Here is a 23,577-nt window from a genome sequence, read left to right on the forward strand (position 1 = left end):
CTATTTCTCAGGGACAGCTCCTGGTGTTCGTCGCCATTGGACAGCCATGAATAAGAAGTTAGATGCTTGCTAACTGGTGGTGATGGGGCAGGGGCTCAGCAAACACCCCTCTCCAAAAGGGAGGGATTGGTGTGAGTTGCAGACAACAGTCCCCAGTCCAGGAACTCAACACTCCAGTCGGGGAAAAAAAAATGGCTACAGTTCTTTGGTTGAGATCCAGTGTGGCTCCCTGGAAGCTGTTTCTGTATCTTTTTTTTTTTTTCATAAAAAAAAAATAGTCCGTGTACAACTGAGTCATTTTCTTCATCCTCAAAGGCCTTCAGGGAACCAAAATTTCCTTTTACTGTCTATTGTCATATTTTTTAGTCCAATAGGGTGTCGTCTATTTAAAATATTAGTGAGTTTCCTAGGTGTCAGCTTACAGTCACTTTATTGGACAGAAGGCTGACGTTGCATCTGCTCCTTTCTGCCTTGATTCTTTCTTGCTGTGGCTGGAACACAGCGTCTATAAAGAACACTTTCTGCCTCCCCGAATACCATCCAAGGTTTATAGCCAGCTCTTTGCCCCTTTACACTAAGGCTTTGTCTTCCAAACAGAGCTCTGGCCTTATCTCTGTCCCTAGTCTCATCTGTTTAGAACTCTCTGCTAAGAGATTGGAGATGAGAAAGGATCTTATTTTAAAACCCTATAAAACTTTAACCTGTACTCTGATTGTATCTGTATATTAATATACAGATTAATACTTAATCTGTATTCTGCTTGTAAACAGCACGATTCCACACTCAGCTCATTTGTACTTGGACACTATAAGACAAGGCTGGTAGAAGCAGTTGGCATATGCTGTTCTCTGGGCATCTTAGCCACACAGGTTAGCTCATCAGTTACATCTTTAAGGTCAGGATTTACATGGGCACCGGTTATGCAACAAGAGCCAGTATTCTTTTTCTCTACCATCCTCCCCTTTAAGCAGCTGTCCACAGCCCTCCAGGCCACAGTGCTCCCTCTCACTCTAATCTTCAAATCAAAGTCACATGGTTTATGTTTTGTTACAATGTAACTTCACTATCAGATACCAAGTTCCCTGTTAGGTTTCTCTTGCTGCATAACAATCTGTGAGAAATGTAGTGGCTTCTCCCAAGAGTTGTTTTCTCATGTCTACAGATTCAATGGGGCAGGCACAGGGGCAGGGGCAGGGGCAGGGGCAGGGGCAGGGGCAGGGGCAGGGGCAGGGGCAGGGGCAGGGGCAGGGGCAGGGGCAGGGGCAGGAATTGGGTCAAGGAACAGTGGGAACAACTTGTCTCTCTCCATGATAACTGAATTTCAGACAACTTAACAGTCAATATGACCTGCATTTTGGGAGATGATTTAACTGACTGTGGGCAGTCAATCTGGAAGATTTTCTGCTAGCAGTGGGACAAAGGATGGGACAGACTGAGAGGGTAAACCTTGCGTGTAAACATGACCTGTTATTTTTCATAACTCCTGTTATTTTTCATTTTTGATTGCATAGTTTCTTCATTTCATTACATGTGCTTTCATAATGGAAAGCTTGCTTTGAATTAAGTTTATTAACACATATAAAGTAGCAAAGAATGTGACCTCTTCTGGTGCCCCGAGGGGAAGGCAACAGGAAGCAAGCCATATCAAGTCAAAAGTTCCAAAGTGTGTACGGTGGAAGCAGTGTCTCTCTCTACTCGCCCTCGACCACATCCACTCTTTCCAGAAGCACTCTTGTCACCCTCCTCTTACATTCAGAGATGCTCTTCATGGTTGCAGATCCTTTTATTTACACACAAGCATCTGTTCTTGTATTACTACAAAAAAGTATCATACTGTATACATCACACTGTAGACTATCCTGTGTTTGTGTGTGTGTGTGTGTGTGTGTGTGTGGCATATGCCTATGTGCACATGCACATGCAAGTGTACCTAATTTTGAAAGTAAACTTCATCATATGTATGTGTGACTGGGTAACACCAGCACAGCTAGAGGTTGGTGATGTCCAGGGTTGGAGGCCTCCGCTGTTGGCCTTGGGATGGGAACCCCATGGAGAACGGGGAGCTAATACAGGAATCACAAGTCCTTTGCCCCGTGTTTCAGTAACTAGATCTCAGGCTAGAGCAAGGATCCTTGTCTCTGTCCCACTGTAGTGTGCCCAGTGCCTGGGACATTGACACTCAGTGATGCAAAGTCCAAACATACATCTCTAAATTCAGCTGACCTGGTCTTCCCTCGTTCCTGTTCTCAAAGCAACAGCTCTACGGATTCACACTGGGGGAACCACGGGCCAGGAACTCTGGGCTTGGAGGAAGGTCAGTGGTGCTTCCCAAGTCTATGGGGATCACCACTGAAGGCACCGAGACAAAAGAGCACCATCAGTCCCGAGAGAAGATTTCTGAGCAAACTAAAATGGCCCCTTAAATTTAACAGGAGGTCTTTCTTTTAGAAGCCTGCAAGGGGTTCGTATAAAGCACAAGAAAAAGAACGCAAAGGGTTGAAGGAGGGTCACAAAGCTTTCTCAGAATGTAACAGCTCTCTTATGCCCTCTTTGAAACTGTCTGTGTAGAGCACAAGTTAGCTGAATGCCCAGAGTGTCATACCAGGAGGAAGAAGGTAGATGATACTGTAAGAAAGAAGAGATCCAGAACTGAGAAGGTGTGAAGGGACTGATAATAGTGCCGTAGGCATGTCTGAGTGATGAGCTCAGAGATGGGGGGCGGGGGTGTAATCCACCATCTTAATGTTGGCATGCACACAAGCTGCTTTAGCATTTCCTACCTGAGAGGGGGGAAAATGGGGTGGGAGGAGCTAGTCATACCTTGGCTAGAAGGCTTGTTAGAGGAAGTACCATGACAACACTGTCAAAATGGGCCAGATGGCTGCTGGGTACCACGTGTCACCAGCTGCCCATTGCTACAGATGAAGGCTTTCTGCCAGTGTTTGTGGGATACGCATTAATGGGGAGCTAGCTCTTTGGATGTTGATTATAAACCATAAATATACATGATACCGCAGGATCAGGAAAATTACCCACCGTTCATTGTGCAAGGGAGGAAGCTGCATTTATTGCCTGAGATGTAAAGGCCCCTCCTTTCTAGCCTGATGCTCAGCAAACCTTATCCCTCCCACCCAACACACACAGACGCTATTCACACACATCGTGAAGCCCCAAGTTTCAGAGCATGCCTGGACCCAAAGCCAGGGGAAGACAATTCAGGAGCATCTAAATTAAGCCAGGTGGTTTTATTTGACGAATAAGCGTAACAGAAGTGCTCTGGAGGGGTCACATAGCAGGCAGGTGTCCCCTGTGAAAGGAAGCAGGCAAATGGAAGTCAGTCGGCAGCGTCTCTCAAAGAGACACATTCCAAGAGCCGCTGCGCAGTTCTTTTAGCTTTGAAAGAGGCTGATTCGGAGGCATTCACCTCGGAGGTAGGCAGCGAGGTAACTGCGTCTGAACCTGTAAACACTCAGCGCTGGTCCTCAGGTGCCTGTGAATACTGGGTGTGGAGAGGTAGGAACCCCTTCACTCCATCTCCACAAATGCATAACATGTAAATAAAGCAGCTGGGTGGAGCCCTGCCCCTCGAAGAGGACACACACAATCTCACCCAGGAAGCCCCTCCCTGATCCCCACATCCTTAGTTTAAACCCAGAGCCCTAGAGAACATGCTTTCTGACTCTTTAAATAAGAGATTCGGAGGGTTTCTGCTCTTTTACATGTAAATAAAGGAACTAAACCCCAAGCAAGTAATTACCTGTGTGCTGACTTCACAATCTTGTCTGATCTTGTCTTGCAGAAATACCGACAGTATATGGCCGGACTTCTGGCTCCTCCCTATGGTGTTATGGAAACGGGCTCCAACAATGACAGTAAGTGAAATGTGAATGTTTTGTGTCTGAAGATTTGTTGTGTAGGATGTGCTTTCATGTAATAACAACAACAAAATGTGGTACACCAGCATGGCAGAGTAGGCACCCCGACTCTTGTGTACCCCGACTCTGGGGTAACAGACCAGCAGCTCACATTGGGGCTATACTGCACATGTGGTCTGCACTATGGGGTGTTCACTAGTTGTGAGTGCTGGCTCTAGTGCAGGCTGGGACATCCACATGCTGGACATCCACATGCTTGGGGTATTTCTGTGTCCTTTTCAAAATGGGATTCCTAAACTGTGTTTGACTCAGCACATGTGGATGCCCCGAACCTAGCTCCTGTTTAGTTTAGTTCCATTGACCAAAGAGAGATGCTTAAGTCATTTGTTCTTGTTAAATGGCCCCGTCCAATTTGAGGCTTTTGTTAGGTTCTAGGTGCTAGGTGCTCTACCACACAGGAAGGTGATGGGCAGCTTAACTTTGGTACTTACTTCACAAATGTATGTGTAGCTAAGTGGTGTGGTATATGCCTTCGACATATGCCAGCCAAAAAATCAGACTCCTGTATGAGACCCACTTCTGGCTGAGGTTGAAAAATAGTGGTAGGGTGAGTTGTGTGGTACTTTTTAAAAGATTGATTTTGTTTTGATGTGTGTGTCTGTGTACGTGCAGGTTCCCTTAGAGGCCACAAGAGGACATCAGATTGCTTGAAGCATCTGTGAGCCATCTGACATGGGTGCTAGGAACTGTTGCAGTCCTCTGGCAGAGCAGTGCATGATCTTAGCTAGTGAGCCCTCTCTTCAGTCCTCTTCCCTCCATCCCATCCCTCTTCCAGGTGCCTGTGTGTGTGTGTGTGTGTGTGTAAAGCAAAGTACCAAGCGTGGAGTATTGAAGTTGACCCTGTGGCACTTTGACGGGCACCTCTGGATGCGGCCCTGAGCATCGTCCCCTTCCTCTCTCCTGGAATGTCCCGCTCATTCCCAGTTTGTTAGTTTCTGCAGGGCCACCTCCTTGCTTGTCTAGGATCTTCAGGATTTCTCACTTTCTGCCCTACCCTGTTGCTGCCACTGCCTTTCTCTATAGCAACCTCCACCTCCCCCCATCTGCCTCCCCAAAAAGGGAGCTGGAAAGAGGGAGGCCAGCCTTTTCTTCCTTCCTTCCTTCCTTCCTTCCTTCCTTCCTTCCTTCCTTCCTTCCTTCCTTCCTTCCTCCCTCCCTCCCTCCCTCCCTCCCTTCCTTTTTCTTCTCCTCCTTCTCCTCAGTTCCCTTTCTTTCTTCCCCCACTTGGCTAAGCCAGGAATAACCAGTTCACTTAGGAATGCCCAAGTTTTTAAAAAAAAAAAAAAATCAGCTGTGCTATCTCCTAGCTATGTGACCACAGGCAAACCACTGATGTTTCCTGCCTCAGTTTCCTTATAGGGTTGTTGTATTAAATGAATCAAAATGTGTCACGAGTTTAAAAGAGTGCCAGGCACATAATAATCTCGCATAACATATCAGCTATCAGGTCCTCACCCCAGCCAATCACAGCCCCCTGAAGCCTGGCTTCTGCCCAGGACTTTAAATGAATTCCTCTGCAGTTAACGTCACCAAGAGACTCAGTGGCTCCTGTTGTTCTTATTAATTTAATAACTTTCCAGCCTTGCTCTTGTCTCTGGGATCGTGGGGCCTTGTTGCATGGTCCTTCTGTTCCTGCATTCCTCTCAACACTTGCAGTCTGCACTCTTTCACAGACCCTTATCTTCTCCTAAAAGCCTGGACTCTGTGCTCTCTCACTCTATCCCCCCTTTCTTCACACTGTCTTACTGCACACCTGAGACCAGCCAAACTCACAATCTTCCTGCCTCGGCCTCCTTAGTGTCTAGGATTACATATATATATATATATATATATATATATATATATACACATACATATATATATATATACACACACACACACACATATATATATATATATATATATATATATATATATATATATATATATATCCGCCCCAGCTAGGAGGCCTTTTTGAAAATACAGGCTTTTCCACATGTATTCAGAACTTCAACCCAATGAAATAGCTGCCACCATTCCCCTTAAAAATATCCACCATCAAGCCAATATTCAGATTTCCCAAGCTTAATATCTTTATTATAATTGCTTAATTGAACCATGTCAAGTGGCAGCCTTTTTAAAAAATGATTATTGATTACATGTGTTCCTAATTTGTTTGTTCTGTGAATGTTTGTACAAGTATGAGCCATACCATATGCATGAAAATCAGAGGGAACTTTACACGAGTGAGGCAGGTCTTTCCTTCCACCACGTGGGTCCAAGGGATTGGACTCAGGTCAAGCTTGGAGCAAGTACTTTACCCGCTGAGCTATCTCACCACCACTCCCCTATTTTTTGAGATAGAGTCTTACTAAGGACCCCCCAGGCTAGTCTCAAACTCGTAGTCATCCTGGTTCGGCCTTCTGATACTAGGTTACAAGTGTATAATACCAATAGCTGTCTTTAATTTAGAAAGCTCTCCCCCACCCTTTTGTTCTTCTTATCTCCCTGCTGTGCAAAGCCTTTCACTGATGGCCATAGCCTTCCATGGAAACTAGCAGTCCAAGAACCTTCGCACCTTAGCCCAACTGTGAACTGGCTTAAAAAAAAATCACCTTTTGTAGTAGCTTCCCAAAGGTAGCCTAAGGCCCAGCTGTCCGTATATAGTGATCTGTGTAACTGTATCTTCTACTTACTGAACAAGCCAGGAGTCAGTCCGCTGTACCCTGGCTCTCCTCGGGAAGTCTACTCTGGTCCTACCCATGACTGCTGGTTGGATGGTTGACTCGGTGGGTGGGTGGAGGATGAACTTCAGAGCAATGTCACAAGCCACCTGGCTCCTTCTGACATATCTGGGATGCTGTGGCAGACCTGCCTGTCACATCTCCTGCTTCCTCACTGAGTATTTGTGTATTGAGACTCTTCAGATTAAAGGGACAGAGCTCCAACTAGATCAAGTTTTCCAATGATCTCTTCTAGTCCGAGGCCTCTTGCCTGCTACCCCAACCGCTCCAGTCTGTTAAGGCTGAAATGGCTATTGTGTGGCCATATCTGGAAACAGTACCATGTATACTTAGAATCTGGATACACTGTAGTCTTGTGGTGCAAATCACCTTACACCGAGCCACTGGTTGAAAGCAAGGTCACACAGGAGGTCCATCTGTGCAGGTTTTTCCTCTGTGCCTGTAATGTACCTCTTGTGCCTGCTAGCCCAAGCTTAGTGTGTTCCCACAGTTGCCTCCTTATTGCATCCACCGAGAGGAAAGGGAACCGGGGCTGCCTGTGGTAGATGCTGGTGAAATGTTTGTAAATGAATGAACATGTGATTACATGGAAGAACCGTGGATTTTCCTTAGCTAAGGGAACTGAGAGTAGAAGAACCCTTGCTTTCAAAACCCTGGCCTGGGCACAACAGGAAGGGGCTCTGCTCACAACAAACTTGCTCTATGTTGATTGCACTGAAGTCAGATCACTGGAGCAGAGCAAGGTGCTTTGTGTCGTAAATATTGAATGTGTGCAACTGCGGAATAGATAGACCCGTCCCCAGTTCTAAGTGTGCTGGTCTCCAGTCAGGGTGGTTAGCTGCTTGCGTGGTGTAAAGGAGTCACGGAGAGAGTTTTACCCCTGGGAGGATAAAGCATGTGACAAAATAAGTCTGGGTTCTGTTGCCTGGGCACATAGCTCTCTTTTCCAGATCCTTAGTTTGCATGGCTGCTGCTATCTTTCCAAGCAGTCCTTGCAAGCTTTCATGGGTGCACAAGTAGAAAATACACAAGTGTCGCTGGGCTTCCTTCAGCTAAGGATTGGGTGCAGTTGTATACACTGATCGTACAATTTATGGCCTCTCTTGTCTCTCTTTCCCCCTCTAGGGATTCCTGACAAGGAGAATGTGAGTAGCTACTCTCTCTGCCTCCATTCTATAAACTGTCATAAGGTAAAATGTAAGCACGGTGACCTTCCAGGCAAAGGAAGCGCTCCATCCACAGTTGACAGAGCAATAAAAGGTTTTCTAATCTTACTGTGGCATCTTGGGTGAGTCATTCAAAATACCCAGGAGAGCAGGGCGACTGCTCAAACATGACTGTCACATGTTTCTGGTGTTTAGTCCAAAGAAAGTTTATTCTAGGCTAAAGCATGTAAGTGCTAAGTGGTTTCTTTTTCCCCTGTGTTGCATATCCATCAATAGAACAAATTATTATAAGAATGTGAAGAAAACCAGTTGCTTTTCCTTAATGGGAATGGAAATGATGAAAGCCAGGGTCTGTTGATGAATTTGCCTCATTATATCCACATGAAGTGAGGTCACCATTTCTCTCTGCAAACTGGGGGTGACTAATTGCTATAGTTGGCTTCTGAAAACTGGTAAGAGAGACTATTAAGATACAGCTTCCAGGGCTGGGTATGGTGGCACACACCTTTAATCCCAGCACTCAGGAGGCAGAGGCAAGTGGATCTCTGCATTTGAGGCCAGCCTGATCTACAAAGGGAGTTCCAGGACAGCCAGGGCTACACAGAGAAACCCTGTCTCAAAAAACAAACAAATGTAACAAGGAACTGCTGCCACCAACAGCATCTAGGATATATGCTAAGGGTGAGATCACCTCAGGGGCTTGTCTCTCACCTGTTATGATGGATGGGTTATTCTATTAAATACACTGTAGTCTTACACAGCAACATGGAAGGCTTAAGGGTGAGAATGCCTAAGGGTAATCCTAGAGACATTGGGTTAGTTCTCATATGTACCAGCTTGTGATACTGTTCTTGATTGCTACGCCTATGTGACAATGTTACTGAATTGTTTCCCTTCCCCTTCTTACTCTCAGTTCTGCAACTGTGGGCAGATATATAGTTTTCATTAAATTCAAGCGGTGTGTGTATCCCTTTTCAGAGAGCTGACCCTTAAGCCATCTTCTTTTCACAATTCTGGTCTTTGCAGAGCTGGCTGGGATCCCATGCCACTGATCTACCACTTCAGAAAGGGGTTTCCAGTCTTAGCAATGCTACTATAAGTGTCACACCAAGTTCTGACTTTATTTAGTTCAGCAAAAGCATTTCAGAGCCCAGCTGTAGGCCTTGTACAAGCTATTTGGGTTACCTAAACATCTGTGTCTCATTTTAAAGATGTGGCTGTTAGTCCTGACTACCTCAAAAGTCCATGATGAATATTGAATGAGATCATTTCTAAAAGCATAGAGAGAGAATACTGGAGCCGAGAGATGTTAGGATTGTTGTTGTTGTAATTAATATTTTCTCAAGCATCATTTTCTAGCTATCTTTTCTTTCTGAAAAATACCCTCACCCCTTTTTAAAAAAGCAAAAGCAAAACCAACCAACCAAACAAACAAATGAAAACATATAAAACAAATAAAACAGAGAATTAGCCTCACAAGATTCCCAAGCAACAGGCTATAGTAGTGTAAAGTAGCAAGCTGACCGTGCCACCATTTTGAATTTGGAAGGCCCAGAGCTTCCACACTGTAACAGGTAGCCTACAGATTGTGAGATAAATCTAGATGGTAAAATGGCCTCAAACTTCCTCACCAAGGGACAGCTGGTGATTTGGAGAATACACAGAATGCCAGAGCCTTGGGGGAGCTAACATGGTCTAAGCTTCAAAAGGAAATTCCACTGCTTTTAGTCTCTGGGTGACCTTTAGGTTGTGGCCCCCTGCAGTGGGACCCACAGAGGACCAACAGCTGTTGCGCGCTTATCTCCAGACAAAAAATAGGAATCTGAGGTTTACAGAACCTCAGATCCAGTGAATTGTGAGTGACATATTACCCTGAAAGATTTGGGGGACTGGGTAAGTTTTCTGCCTGGCATTAGAACTGGCAGAAACTTCCTGGGGTTCTTCTTGATCGTTCTCTAGCAAGTCATAATGCACATGTACTCCATACTAGCAAACAGAATAGATGCAATGGTACCACGTGCAATTTGGAAAAAAAAAATCTCCAGTGCAGTCAAATAAGGCAGAGGAGATGAAAGACATTCATAAGTAGAGTTGAAGTTGCAGAGAGATAAAAGGAGGCCTGAGGACCTTAAAGTGGGGCTAATTGAAAAATTTCCCTTTAAAGGGACAAGTTGGGATATCATGTTTTCTTTCATCCTTTCTCTTCCTTAAATACATGCTGAGAGACACCATTCCCAGGCATTCCCAAATAACGATAGCATGCCCGTGGGATGAAATGAAAGCGCTCAGATGATTGCCACAGCGTCTGCACAGATTCTTTATAGAAAGAATCCATTCTCCTCTCTGGCTTCCACTCACAGGTTTGTTAATCACCATGTTTAACTTTTAATCAAACACAATCAGTAACTTTTAATCAAACATCAATATGTAGCATTTTGAATTACCTCGCCAGCTCTGTGTTGTTTCCAGACCTGATCTTACTGGGCATAAATAGAACGTTTTTATCCTCAGTCCCATAGAGCCACTTGCTGGATTGTTTGGTCTACTACCAGCTCTAAGGGCCAGGGCCACCAGTCAATGCAGGGTGGCCCCAGGACACCAGAACCTCCACGGTGGTGGAGAGAAGCATTAGAGGAGACTGTGGAACCAATACAGCAATGGGCTGTTTCTACACTGCTGCAGTTGCAGAACCGACACTGAGCTGTCTGTGGCAGGCCCCCTCAAATCTGACAGTGATTCAGTGATTCCAAGTGCCGGCAGATCTGGGCACACCTAGGCATGAAGGAGAGTGGCTCCCTTCCAAACGACCGGCGGGCCTCTTGTAAGAATCATTTTGGGATGTCACCTGGAAGATTTAAGGTTTTAAACCATAACTTGGTAAGGAATCAGTTTGCACGAATCTGTTTGTGTGAAGCACCTCATTAAGGAGAGGACAAGGGAAGGGGGCAGGCAACTGTTGGGACGTTAGGGATGTTAGGGACGTTAGCAGTGTTTAGTGACATTTCTTTCTCTTTTCTGCTGTCAGTCGTCAAAGTTAGAGAGATCAGATTGAGTGTGTGCCAGCTATGATTTTACTGCGTTCATGCAATCCTGGGTCAGATAATGAGAAAGGGAAGTGTGTGTCCTCATACAAACTTAAATCATAAACACATCTCAGAGAGTCCATTAAAGCCAGGCAGACCCTGTCCACTGCAGCTTCAGCAGAGATGCTGGGTCCACAGGGTTTTCTGTGGAGCCCACTTTAAAGTTCCTGCTTATAAAATGCCTGCAACAGGTCCAGAGTCTGTGAAAACATCTAGTCCTGGGTTCAGTGCTTGCCCTCAGTAGCCGTTTTCCTGTCCTGGGTTCCTTGTGGTTTAGCCGGTTCTGTACCCAGCACCAGTGAGATGTGAGTGTACCCATTACTGACACAGCCTGCAAAGAGAGGTCTCACAGAACAGAACGGTGAGATTCTAAAGCCTTAGAAAATCCCAAGCCTGCCTTTTCTGAATCTGAAGGGCACATTGCTTATCACCAGAGTGGAGATTAGATTTAGCCAGGCTGTTCTTGGGTCAAGCAACTTGTATGGTGTGTAAACACTCATTTAAAAAACTGGCCTATTAGGAAGGGTGGCCCAGCCAGCCAGCCAAAATGTTACTCTGCCCCACCTCCCAGAAAACACCAGTGACTCCATGGCCAAGGTGCCAAGGACAACCTCAGCTCCCCGGCTTCCAAAGGCCTGTTTGTTTTTGTATTTGTGAGTTATGCGTTTTATGGGAGGAATGTCCTGGTGGGGTTTCTCTGTGCCTTTTCTCCCCTCCCTTCCTCTGCTGCTGTAGAAGTGGACGGTCTTGTTTCTTCCTGTTTCTCTCCCGTTTCTGCAGTGGTGGCCCCGTGGTTGAATTGTTAAGATGGTCTGTAGCTGCTGTTTGTCTAAATAGGAAGCAGTAGATGTAGGGAGATCCTGAAACCTGGGCATTTCGTCAGTCTGGCTACGTGTTGGTGGCATCTGAATGTTTCCCAGATCGGGCCCAGTACCTGCAGGCTGTGAGTTTTTTTGTGGTGAACAGGCAAGCCTTGGGGTATCCTGTATATTTTAGAATGATTTTTATAATATCACTGTCTTTCTGAGGATTGTTTCTCATGCTTCTTCACGGTCTTTAAAACATCTTGACACAGAGCTCGTATGCTTCAGGTGAGATTTGCTATGCCTCTGTCACTGAACTGTGCTCGAGAATATTCTCACAATTGTCTTCAGGGAGCAGATTTGGAGGTGGGCAGGAGATTGCAGAGAATCGGGCCAGTGCAGAGCTTGATGCCTGAAATAATAATGTTACTAACGACGAAGCCCGAGATCACCCCCACCCTCCAGCCGGCAGCTTCTTCCGGCCTTTCGTTTTGATAAATGGCCTGTCCTGAGATAAGGCTGCTAGATGACTCTGCCCTGGGAAACAGCTCCATGGATGGCTGGGAGCCTCATGTCATATGTATGCTAAAGCACTACCCTCCTGGCTGGGTGGCAGACAGACACTGCCAGCCTTGATGTCTTTTAGAAACCTTTTATCTTGCACTGCAGGGAATCATCTTCTTCCTCATTGTGGGTGGCTGGAGTAATCTCAGCCAATTCAGATCTAGCATCTTTTAGGTTTGGTATAGTTGAGTTTTTAATCATTTCTGTTGTGAGAACTTATGACAAAATTGCAGATCTGTCTTACGGTAAGGGCAGTAAGCAGTTTTCCTCAGGGGGAATGAGCCAGTCTAAAACTGTCATTTATAATTTATTTTAAAAATGATTATTTATTTACTTGCTTATATGTGTATAGGTGTTTTTGCCTGCGTGTATGCCTGTGTGCCACATATGTGCCCGGTCTTTTAGAGGCCAGAAGAAGACATTTGATTCCCTGGTACTGTAATTACAGATGGTTGTGAGCCGCCATGTGGGCGCTGGGAATGAAATTCAGGGCTCCTAGAAGAGCAGGCAGTGCTCTTTCCTGCTAAGCCATCTCTCTAGCTCCCCACCATTTAGAATTTTCATTCCACATCAAGAAAACTTTCCTGAGTCCACAGAAAGATTTTTTTTAAAAAAGTAATTCTGTTTGCCTTTAGGGAAAATCATATTTGCAATAGCTGATAAGTATTCATAGATATACACATACTGTATGTAGATGCATACATATGAATATATATATATATATATATATATATATATATATATATATATATATATATATATATAAAGATATGCAACGGTTTCCACTCTGTTACATTTTCTAAACCTGCCCAAACATTATTAGTACTATGATTCAGGTTTCTGCCAGTTTTCAATACTATTTAAATTTTCTTCATTATATTATAATTTTATTTTCTACTTTTTTCAATCAAATACTGTCTCAGAAATGTCCATAGAATATATTACCTACTTGTTCAAAACTTTGAATTTAATATACACCATTGATCAATCCCAGGTTCTGAATGGGTCTATGGAAATTAAATAAAACTTGGCGCTTCCCATTAGGTAGCGCAGCCCCAGATGGAGCCAGACACAATAGGATGCTGTGGGTGCCCAGGGGGCAGCAGAGTGTGGCCTTAAGAGCTCTCCAGCCTTTAGTGAAAGTCCCAGCTCTGACAGCGTCTAAGTCTTTTCCTTGGATTAGTTCCTCATCTGTAGAATGAGACCATAGCAGTCATGCCAGGTCAGGGGTTGAGAGGCATCGTTGTCCAGTGTTGGTTGGTAGCCGTTTGTGGGAATACATACAGTATGGCAGGGCAGGGTGCCTTGCAGGGGTCTTGGGGGGGGGAGGTTAGGGCTCAGAGAATCCCCATGGAGAAAAAGTGATACCCAAGTAGAAGGGGGAAAAATTCTAGGCTGTGAGCATTACATGAACAAAGGAACTGAGTTTGAAAACTTTCTCCAATGAGGTTAATGTCATCAGACCTAAATTTTAAAGCAATGTTGCCTTCCAGACCTACCTTCTAAGGTATAAGTGTTTGGGTCCAAGCAATACCTCTTCTCCTAGACTTATCTAATTTGTATCTAGAGGTGGAATTAACTTACCAGTTTCCCCATTGGCTTTTCCTAAAATCATGCCATTTTTTTTTTAAAATGACAGAACTGGGTTGCTGACGTCTCTGAAGCCTATTGTTCACTCTGACCTCCAGCCCCTGTCTAATTGTGCAGTCAGTGTTTGCTCGCCACTCCTGTTCTCGGCGTCTTTTGAGTGAATTATTTTGCAAAGATTTCTATTGAATGGTGCCCTCTTTTCCCTTCCTGTCCATCAAGGTCATTTTATATTTCAATCCAGTTTTCCTAACTGTCAGTCGTCCCGTCCGATTGGGCGTCATTCCTAAATTCGTTAATAATGTTTCTGAGTCTGTATCTGAAGCCTTAATAAGCACGTTGAGGCTAACAGCATCCAGCCAAGGACCTAACCCTGCAGAATTCGATTTGTTTGCACTAATTTATTTGCATATATTATACAATTATCCTATCTAGACATGCAAAAGAAACTCGGGAAAGAAGGCTAAGTTATTCAGTTCATTCTGACATGATTTCAATTGTAATTGGAGGCCAAGAAAGACAGAAAAATTCTGTCTCAGAGGATATCAATGCGATTGAATCCAGCATTCACATTTGTGTCTCCAGAAATAAAAGTTCATCTAAGTTTATGTCCTTGATACTTAATTATTATCAATAATGAACTGAAACTCTGTTTCAGTTTCCTTGTAGATAGATGATTATGGCCCTCAATAGACCATAAGAAAAAGCCTGACAAGATGGGAATTGCATAGTTTGATAATGTTGTCCAGTGTAAGCTGTTATGTTAGGTAGCTAAGATCATGCCCTTGTCTGGATAACTTCAGTCCAGGGACAATTTTCTGGCTTGGGGGCAGCTGAGCTGGGCCTGTGGGTCTGGCTTACATGAGCTCAGTTCTAGAAATCTTAGAGGAGGTCCTCTTTCTTCCTGTTTAGAACCTGGTCCAGTCTTCTTCGGTTCTAGGGACACTTCCAAATGACAAATGGGAAGTCATTCTTCTTAATGCCTCATCATTTGGCTCAGACAGGAGAAGGGAAAAAAAATCCCAAGTCACACCAAGTGCTGTAATTTGATAGCCTGATCCCAAAGCAAGTGAGGAAACCACACCCAAGCCTTTCCCCAGTTAACCACAAAGATGGACCAGAATAGAGAAGGAAAGCAGGAACTTTAAGAAAAGCTGAAGAAGGCTTGCGTGGGGCACAGCAAGAACTATGGATGCTATCAGAGCACTTCCCCCTGGACCTTCTAGCTTTAGGGTATGTGAATTTTTTTTAAAAGATTACGTTTGTCTAATCATCTTTTTCTTCCTTTTTTTTTTTTTTTATAAATGTCAAAGCATTGGGATCGGCCACTGCTGGGCGAGGGGGTTTGTAATATAGACGCAAATGCACCTGCCAGTCAAGAAGGCATTCTTTGAAACGACTGCAGCCCCTCTCCCTCTACTTTCTAGCTTTATGTTTTGTAAGGTTTATCCCTTTTTGGTATTTTGCATACTCAGAAAAACACTCGGGCTCCCTCTGGTGGTCACTCCAGCGTTTCTAACTGGACTTTCTATCGGTGTTTCTAACATTGAAGTTTCAGTTATAGAAAACAAGATGTTTGAATGGAGATGTTAATAGTAAATGTCATTTTATAAAATTTCTAGGACTTGAGAACATTCAAATAAATCCACATTGACAATGCATCTGTCCATCTATCTATATGTGAATGTCTACAGTTCAATTATATCATGCTGGTGGTGGTTAATTTTCCAGAATGCAGTCTAGCCTCTGAGTCCATAGAAAGGTGCAGAGCTCCATCTCATAAGGCAGACAAGCACTCTCAAGGATCAGGTCTGTTGATCAGCAGTTCTTTATGAGGGTACTCATTTAATTCTGTTATACCAGAGCTAAGCATTGTGACAAGTGATCTGCTTTCATTTAAAATATGGTGGAAGTTCTTTGCTACCGACAGTGTAGTTTCCTTTCCTCCTTCCGGTCATGTTCTGAGGATGTGATCTTACTGTGATGTGGTTTCATCCTAGGCTGGGTGACTGAATGCTTGCACCAATGTACTGCTAACACGCAAGCATGGCACTTGAACCCAGTATTAACTGTGTCGTCTACAAAACAGAAGTCAGCTTTTCCTTCCTTTGAACTATCGAGGTATTAGTTGTCCGGAGTGAACCTGGAAGCTCTGGACTGTGCTGGGTGCTGTGGTTTGAAGTCTCTCGTGAACCACCCACCCACACATGGCATCTTCTGGCAGGCGTGGAAACATAGGTCTTGCCGTCTAAAATTTTTCTGATGGCCAAATGTTTTTATTGCATTTTTTTTCTCCTTGATGGAGTGATAGTCTTCAATAACTGTGTACAACTATAGAAACATTGTGAATATTTTATAGGTAATTATTATTAAATATTGAGATGCATTGTTATTGGAAACTCATTCCTGGGTGAGTTGGAGATACTTATTAAGAAAAGGATTAGGAACCCAGCATGGTGGTAAACGCCTACAATCCTAGCACTTAAGAGGTGGAATCAGGAAGATCAGGGGTTCAAAGTCATCCTCTGTGAAACTGCAAGTTCAAGGCCACACCGGGCCACATCAGGCACTGTCTCAAAATGAAAGAGTTAAGGTAGCAATATGAAATGGGGTTTGATATCAGCTTTGCGACTCATTTTTGGTTTTTATCCTTGTTAAGAATTGGGGAAACTTATTTGCATAAATAAACAGATGGGGACAGGACTAATCTAAATGGCCTGTGTAAATTCTGAGATTCCTAGGAAACCAGTGTGGTGCTTTGTGGGAAGCCAGAGGTTAGGAGGGTGCAAGGAAGTACACAGCACCAGCACTGCATGCAGGGTGGATTTAGACATTGATTCTGGGGGATTATTTAGTGAATGAACTAGGAGGGAAGGAAGGGAGCGAGGGAGCTGTAAGAGTGACTGAGCCCCAGGCTTCTGCTTGGATGGGTGGAAGGACACACTTGCCACGAGAGAAAGGGAAGCCGGGTAAGAAAGGATTCCAGGAACTAGGTTCAAGGTCACAGTTCAAGGTAGATTCCAGGAAATGGGGCGATTTAGACTTCTACACCCTATCTGTGCCTATTACAATAAATGTTTGGTCAGAAAATAATGGGAAGGTAGATGCCAGGACTTTGTACCCAAAACCATTTGCCCTGTGAATGAATGTAATGGAATATATCTGAAAGAAATTACATGACAGACGAGACACAAATCAGCCAGAAGTTTATTACTTTTGCTTCTTCCATTATTAGATTTTTGCATATTTTAAGAGAATTCATGTTTGTGAGCAAACTGTGTATAACTGCAGGTGTCACCTTTCCCATTAGTAAGAAGCTAATTTATGGAATATTTCAAGTGCAAATAACAAATGAACCAAGCTAACAAAGTGTTACTTAATAAACATCCTCAGGGGCATCATTTAATGAACAGGTAGAGGACTATTATTTGAAACTTGGCCCGCAAATTATTTCTATACGAATTGGTGATACTAAATGGTTATGGCCTGCTTGAAACAATTTATTTTCTTAATTAGTTTAATCATTCTCTTTACAGTCTCTTACACTACTACATGAGTTAATAACCACTTTTTTCTTGAATAAATTAATTTTCTAGCCTGCTTGCAAATTTTCAATTAATAAAGTTTCAAGGAGTGAATTAATGCTGTAATCATAAGAAAAATAACCATAGTTTATATAATCCTTTTGCAATCAGCTAACATTGACTAAGCACCTACTATGTGTTGTGCAGGCTATGTACTTTAGCCTGGGCTGTCAGATTGCAATAAAATAAGTTCCTGACTTCATAGAGTAAGACAAGAGGGGCAGGTGAATGCGCCGTTCTATGTGTATTCTGTGTGGTAGAGTGGAGATGAGAGACAAAGGGCAAAATATAAAAATATCCACAGTATGAGCCTCCACCCTGCAGGCTGAGTGTCCCTGAAGAAGAATGCTTGGTTAGTCACCTCCCAGATGCTCCCCCACACCAGGCCGCAGCCACCAAACCTGCTCCGTAGCTCTAGACTCTGAAGGTGCAGGAGACAGAAACCCACACAAGACCACCTTAAAAGCAATCAAGAGTAGAAGTTGGAGCTGACTGCCTGGGTCTTTAGGAGGAGAGCCTGCGAGCTGGCTTGGGGCTAACAAGAGCCCAGGGCTCTACTTCCTGCTGCTTTGAAAGACTTGGAAATATGACCCCAGTAGTTCTTGTCCCTCTCCTCTGAACCCCAGCATCTGCTGTGAGGAGACCTTGTGTGAACACCTGATGGAGTTAATGTGGGTCATGTGACCCCTCCACCAAAACTCTGAGCCAACTAATGAGAGTGTGATTCGACTGTGGTTTCAGCTCCTTAGTTAGGAAAGGGGAATAATCACTGCCCCCATCTCTTACTGCTGAGAATTCATATCTAGCTGACAACTAAAACCCAGGTCCTCTTGGATTGAGGTACTCAGAACATCATAATGCAATCAATACCCCATTCCTGGGTCCTCTTCATTCCTTGCTTATGAGGAAGAAATGGGACAGGAGCACTTAAGAGAATAGTGTTGACACGACATTTTTCAATAGCCATGAGTGCAGTAAGTCTTATGCTCAAAAATCTCATGCATACTACACAATCTGAACTACCGCTTCCTTCCCACTGACTTCTAAACATGTGTGCGGGGGAGATTAAGAGGGTCGATCTTATTAAGTCTCTGAGCAAGTTGGATGTCAGTGCTGAAACAGAGTATGAAACAGAGTAGACATAACTTGCCCTAGTTTTTCTAGAATATCCTACAAATTCTTCTTTATCTATTTGATTTTTAAGTTGTCAAATTCTGGGAGCCAAATTTGTATTCAGGTGAAGTCACCGGAGTTTGTAGTGTGTGCCTAAAGGAAATGTTTCTGCCGAGAGACTAAAGTTAAGTGATGCAACACAATGAATTTAGCAAGATAGTGTTTTTCTAATCATAAGTATGATAGTTTATATTGAATATTGGAAAGCATGAAACTATGTTTACAACTTTTTAGAATGCCACCATCTAGCACACACACACACACACACACACACACAGCTGCAGAGATGGCTCAGCAGATAAGAGCCCTTTGCACACAAGCATGAAGACTTGAGTACAAATCAGCAGGACTCACATAAGCCGCGTGTGACCATGCACACAGGTACCCTCAGCGCTATAGTGGGTGGTGACAGGAGGATGGCTGGAGCTTCCTGGCTGCCAGTCTAGCCTCAGGTTAAGTGAGAGAGTCTGTGTCAAGGGAACATAGGGGAGAGTCAGAGAGCAGATGGCAGCTGTCCTCTGGCCTTCACATGGTTGCATAGCTGTGCATGCCCTTACACACTTGCACACATAACACATATATGTCATACACACATGTCACAACCCATGCACACATAGAGAAATGTATATGCACACACAGAGAAATGTATAGATATACACACACATATGCATACATGTGTCTATACATACATATGTTCATATGGTATATAGTTTCTTACTCATTTTTTTTCAATTAAATATTTAGAAAGATTTTAAAGGATTTAAATTGATTAAGCCATACAAGGGGAGGAATTTCCTCTCAAATTAATATTTCTTATTCATATTATCTGTGTATCTTGTCAAAGTTAGTTTCCATATTATCCCATTTCCAGAGTTATTTTTGGTTATTTCACACCAGTTTCTTCTGGTGTTTTCAGTTTCTGTCATCACTGTGTCTGGGGAGCTTCCTTCAGAACTAAAAGGGCGGGTATGTCGCCCGCAGGTTTTCCATGTTCTCCTTCCTTGAGAATAAAGACTTTACCTCCTCTTCACCCTTAAGGCTGCTTTCCTCTGAGATGGAACTGCTTAGCAGTTCTTCCTTTGGAGCACTTAAAGTTGTCCCCAAGCCATGGTCTACCCAGCTTCCTTCATGTTTATTGAACGCCCCTTTCCTTTTCCAGATCCCATCTAAGATAACATACCGGCATTCAGTCATCACCTCTGGGGCAGCTTTTGCCCGTTACCTAAGACCTTCCTCTTTTGATAACTTGGGACTGGTTCACAGAGTGCTCACCAAGCATTTTGTAGTGTGCCCCACCCTGCAGTTGGGATTTATCTGGTCTTTTCCTCAAATTAGACTCATTTTCTGACCTCCAGGGAGGAAGCACAGAGGTGGACTGTTTTTTATCTAATCATATCAAAATATGCTGCGTCAGTGTGACCAGCCGCCATTGCCGCAGACCTTGCTTGCCTGGTTAAGGTGTACTTGGCAAGCATCCCCTCTAAGAGGTCACTGTCCCTAGGTGCCCTGCCTTTGCATACAACTGTGGAAGGATGTTAGCATGCACAATCCAGGGTGGACTTCTAAGGGAACGGTGAGCTGTTTCCCAGGTCCTTGATAGCACAACAGCAACATACATACTTAGAATTCTTCCTCCTGGGAGATTTGCCTCTCTCCTGCAATCACTCATTTGGTCTCTTCATATATCATTACATACCCTTGCATGTCTGTTTTAGTCTTTGTGCTAAGGTCTGGCACTATTCCTTAAATTATTCTAGTTTTAGTGCCACTGTTCCATAACTATTTCACTGTGTTTTCTTTTGTTTTTGAGCACCATTGTCTGCTAAAGCTAAATACTTCTAATACATTCCCTCATCCAGTATTATAATTAATCATTTTGCCAAATAATCCATTCTTCCTCTCACTCGAAGATGCTATTAGAAACCAATGTCTGAGTCCTAGATGCGTTGTTGATATTGGGAATGCTAAGCCTCTCAGCTGTTATAGGAAGGCAGTATATGTAACCCAAATGCCAGAAGGGTGATCCCAAGGGACTTAACCTTTCTTTGCCTCAGTTTCTTCATCTGTGAAATGGAACTAATCATCAAAGCATTGTTGGTATTCTGTTATTGGCTTGAAGCACGGGCATACAGAAATTAATATGTAAGTGTTCTGAACAACCTCTTACAGGTAAATCCACAACTTCATGCCTTCTCTTTCTCTTCTGCTTGCTTCCATTGCTTTGTTGTGTTGTGTTCTCTTTGGTTAGCTACGAAGAATGGAATGGCCTCCCCTCCCCCACTACCCTGCATCAGATAAGAAAACTGAAGACCCTGTGTTTCACCTCAGTTTTTGTTTGTGTGAAGGTCTGCTTTTAAATCTGAGAATGGCTGAACATGAGTAGTTGGGGAATGAACTCACATTCTGGTCTACGCCTGGAAACAGTTCTTCCGTACACTGTATTGTCTTGGGGTCTCCTCTGCTGTGAATCCTCCCAGAGTCCCATGCGCTCCTTCAACAACATGCTAAGGTCACAGGTTTAAACTCTTAGTGATAACCAGAGGGAAACGCTTCTCAATGTTGCTACTTGAGTAAAAGCAACAATGGTATTGTCAAATAATTAAAGAAAAACAAAACCCAAAGCAGTTATTTATAGTGTTTTCAGGCACTGTAAGTCACCAGAGGGCAATTGACTTCTACAGTTCTGAAGCGAGAACATTACATGAAAGATTAAATCACGCTGAGAGGGATTCCCTCCCTCTTAGAGGAACTGTGGACCTCTGAGCTGCCTGTCCTCCCCTTCCTTCCTGTGTGGCTGAAGTACCCTCTTGCGGCCAGCTACCCTGCCTTTTGGAGGGAAACCACATTTGCCAGGAAAAAAAAAACCTTAACTCATTCAGTTCTTGGCAATCCTTTTAGGCTTCTGTGGTAAGATGATGCTGTATTAACAGTGCTGTCTCTATTTAGCAGAGATTTGCTTTAGAACGAAGCCTACCATATAAAAAAAAAAGTTTAAGCTACACAAACCAGAGAATTGTAGTAGTCCCAAAGTTTGATAGAGTAAGAAACAAGGTTCATGGGGAGTCTTTTTTTTTTTGTTTGTTTGTTTTTTTTTTTTGTTTTTCGAGACAGGGTTTCTCTGTGTAGTCCTGGCTGTCCTGGAACTCACTCTGTAGACCAGGCTGGCCTCGAACTCAGAAATCCTCCTGCCTCTGCCTCCCAGAGTGCTGGGATTACAGGGGTGAGCCACCCTGGGACAAGTGTCCAGAGAGGTCTGTGCCGCTCAGCAAACCTGACTCCCTTCACATTCTGATTTCATGTCTGTAAATCCTAGTGCATGCCCTGGGGCTCTGGGTGAGGTAATCAGACGGGAATAAGGTCTCTGGTGCATGGTGTTACTCAGCACCCCTACAGTGCCTAACCCGAGTCTGGCCAAAGGCTTTAATCAGGGGGCTGTGGCAATTAACATATCCCACCCAAGATGCTGTGAAATCCCTGACTATAACGTCCAAAGTCTTTAAGTTTCTAGTGGATGAAAGAGCAGAAAGACCATTTGATTTCTTCTCATTGTATCTGCAAATGTTTCCACTATTCCTAAAGCCTTTCAAATGACTTAGTGTTAAAACAAAAACAAAGAAACAGCAAAACTTCAACCTTGAGAAACAGCTTGGTTTCTGAGGTATGCTTATATTTCCTTTGGCTAATTGTTTCTCTAGTATAATAAGGCTTTAAATTTTTGAGACTCCCCCCACCTTTTTCTGCACACTGCAAGAAACTAGAAAAATATGGAAGGAAGAAGGAAGAAATATATACAGATAATAACAGTTTTAAAAGTCCAATGCTTCTGGACTACTTCTTTGGCATGGAAGGCACACAGATTGCATATGTGATTGAGTAGTGTGTCTGCACTACTACCACCTGATGGTTTAAAAGAAAGGCAAAAAAGGCGGTGTTTGGGGAGCCTGCCTGGTTTATGAGGCAGCTAGGAAGCAGACTCGGTGTTTTACGTGGGATGTCGCTGTTCCAGGCTGCTTTCATATTTTATACGGTATGCTTTTAGAGCTTTGATCATTTTTGTTTTGATGAGCTTTGTAAAGGTTTAAAAGGTTTCTTGAAAACATTAATAGGCCTTTACTATTCCAGGAATTTTGTATAACGTGAATCAAATGCTCGCTGCTCTCAGGTCCTCGAACCCTTAAAGGTTCTCAGAGTCGTTTGTTTGTGTGTCCCGAGGTTGTGTTTATTGTACCTTTGGCTCGCTAGATTGTTCTAGGCAAGGGAAAAAAAAACCTACTTTTAGAATTTCCAATCAATACAGATAAATACACCACCATACAGAGGACTGTACAAAAGTCAATTGAGTGCATTATTTTCAACTCAAAGTACAGGGCAAAGAATCCCATTTTCTTTTTAGTAATTATTTTACCTTTCCCAGTTGGGAATTACAAGGCTATTAAAATATAATAGCCAAGGGCATTTTAGATAGGATGCATTTACATGCTAGGAAAGTGTTTTTGTGTTTTCTTGTTGGAAATTTTTGTCTTAATTGATTAATTTGTCCCTATTAATATTTATGAATCTTAATACACAATGACTCTACTGAAGAAGCCAAAGATAGACCACTTCCCTAAGAATCCATCCAGAAGAAAAATCCTATCCAAAGCAGTATTTGTGAAGGCATCCCAATTTGCCAAGGTCTCCAAACCTTCATCTATGATTTTAGTGTTCCACTCCTAAACCCAGTTCTGAGCAGGCACCCCCATGAGCAGGTGGTGGGAGCCCCTGCCTATGCATATAGCATATTTATAGTACCAAATTGTTAAAAACTACTCGAAGGCACAATGACAAGGAAAACCTGAAATTATACCATGTATTTAATAAAATTTCTCATTAAAATTAATTTAGAAAACTGTGAAACCTTTTACAACAGTGCTATGTAAGAAGGAAGAAATATAAAATTTTATCTAGAGTGATTATGCA

General features: G+C 43.4%; 1 protein-coding gene across 3 annotated transcripts in view; it reads left to right on the top strand.

Annotated features, from left to right (window-relative positions):
• The window catches only part of Rapgef4 (Rap guanine nucleotide exchange factor 4), a 286,423-nt gene that overhangs the window by 163,977 nt on the left and 98,869 nt on the right, over nt 1-23,577 (top strand). For 2 of the 3 annotated variants that reach the window (XM_052182692.1, XM_052182693.1), the window contains exons 3-4: nt 3,800-3,872; nt 7,784-7,803. In XM_052182692.1, coding sequence (XP_052038652.1) covers nt 3,815-3,872; nt 7,784-7,803 — 78 coding nt within the window. In that variant the 5' untranslated portion in view covers nt 3,800-3,814. Of the gene's footprint in view, nt 1-3,799; nt 3,873-7,783; nt 7,951-23,577 lie in introns of those variants that run through there. The other variant, XM_052182691.1, reaches the window with a different exon arrangement.

Source organism: Apodemus sylvaticus, chromosome 5 (genome assembly GCF_947179515.1).
Source record: "Apodemus sylvaticus chromosome 5, mApoSyl1.1, whole genome shotgun sequence".
Classification (NCBI taxonomy): Eukaryota; Metazoa; Chordata; class Mammalia; order Rodentia; family Muridae; genus Apodemus; species Apodemus sylvaticus.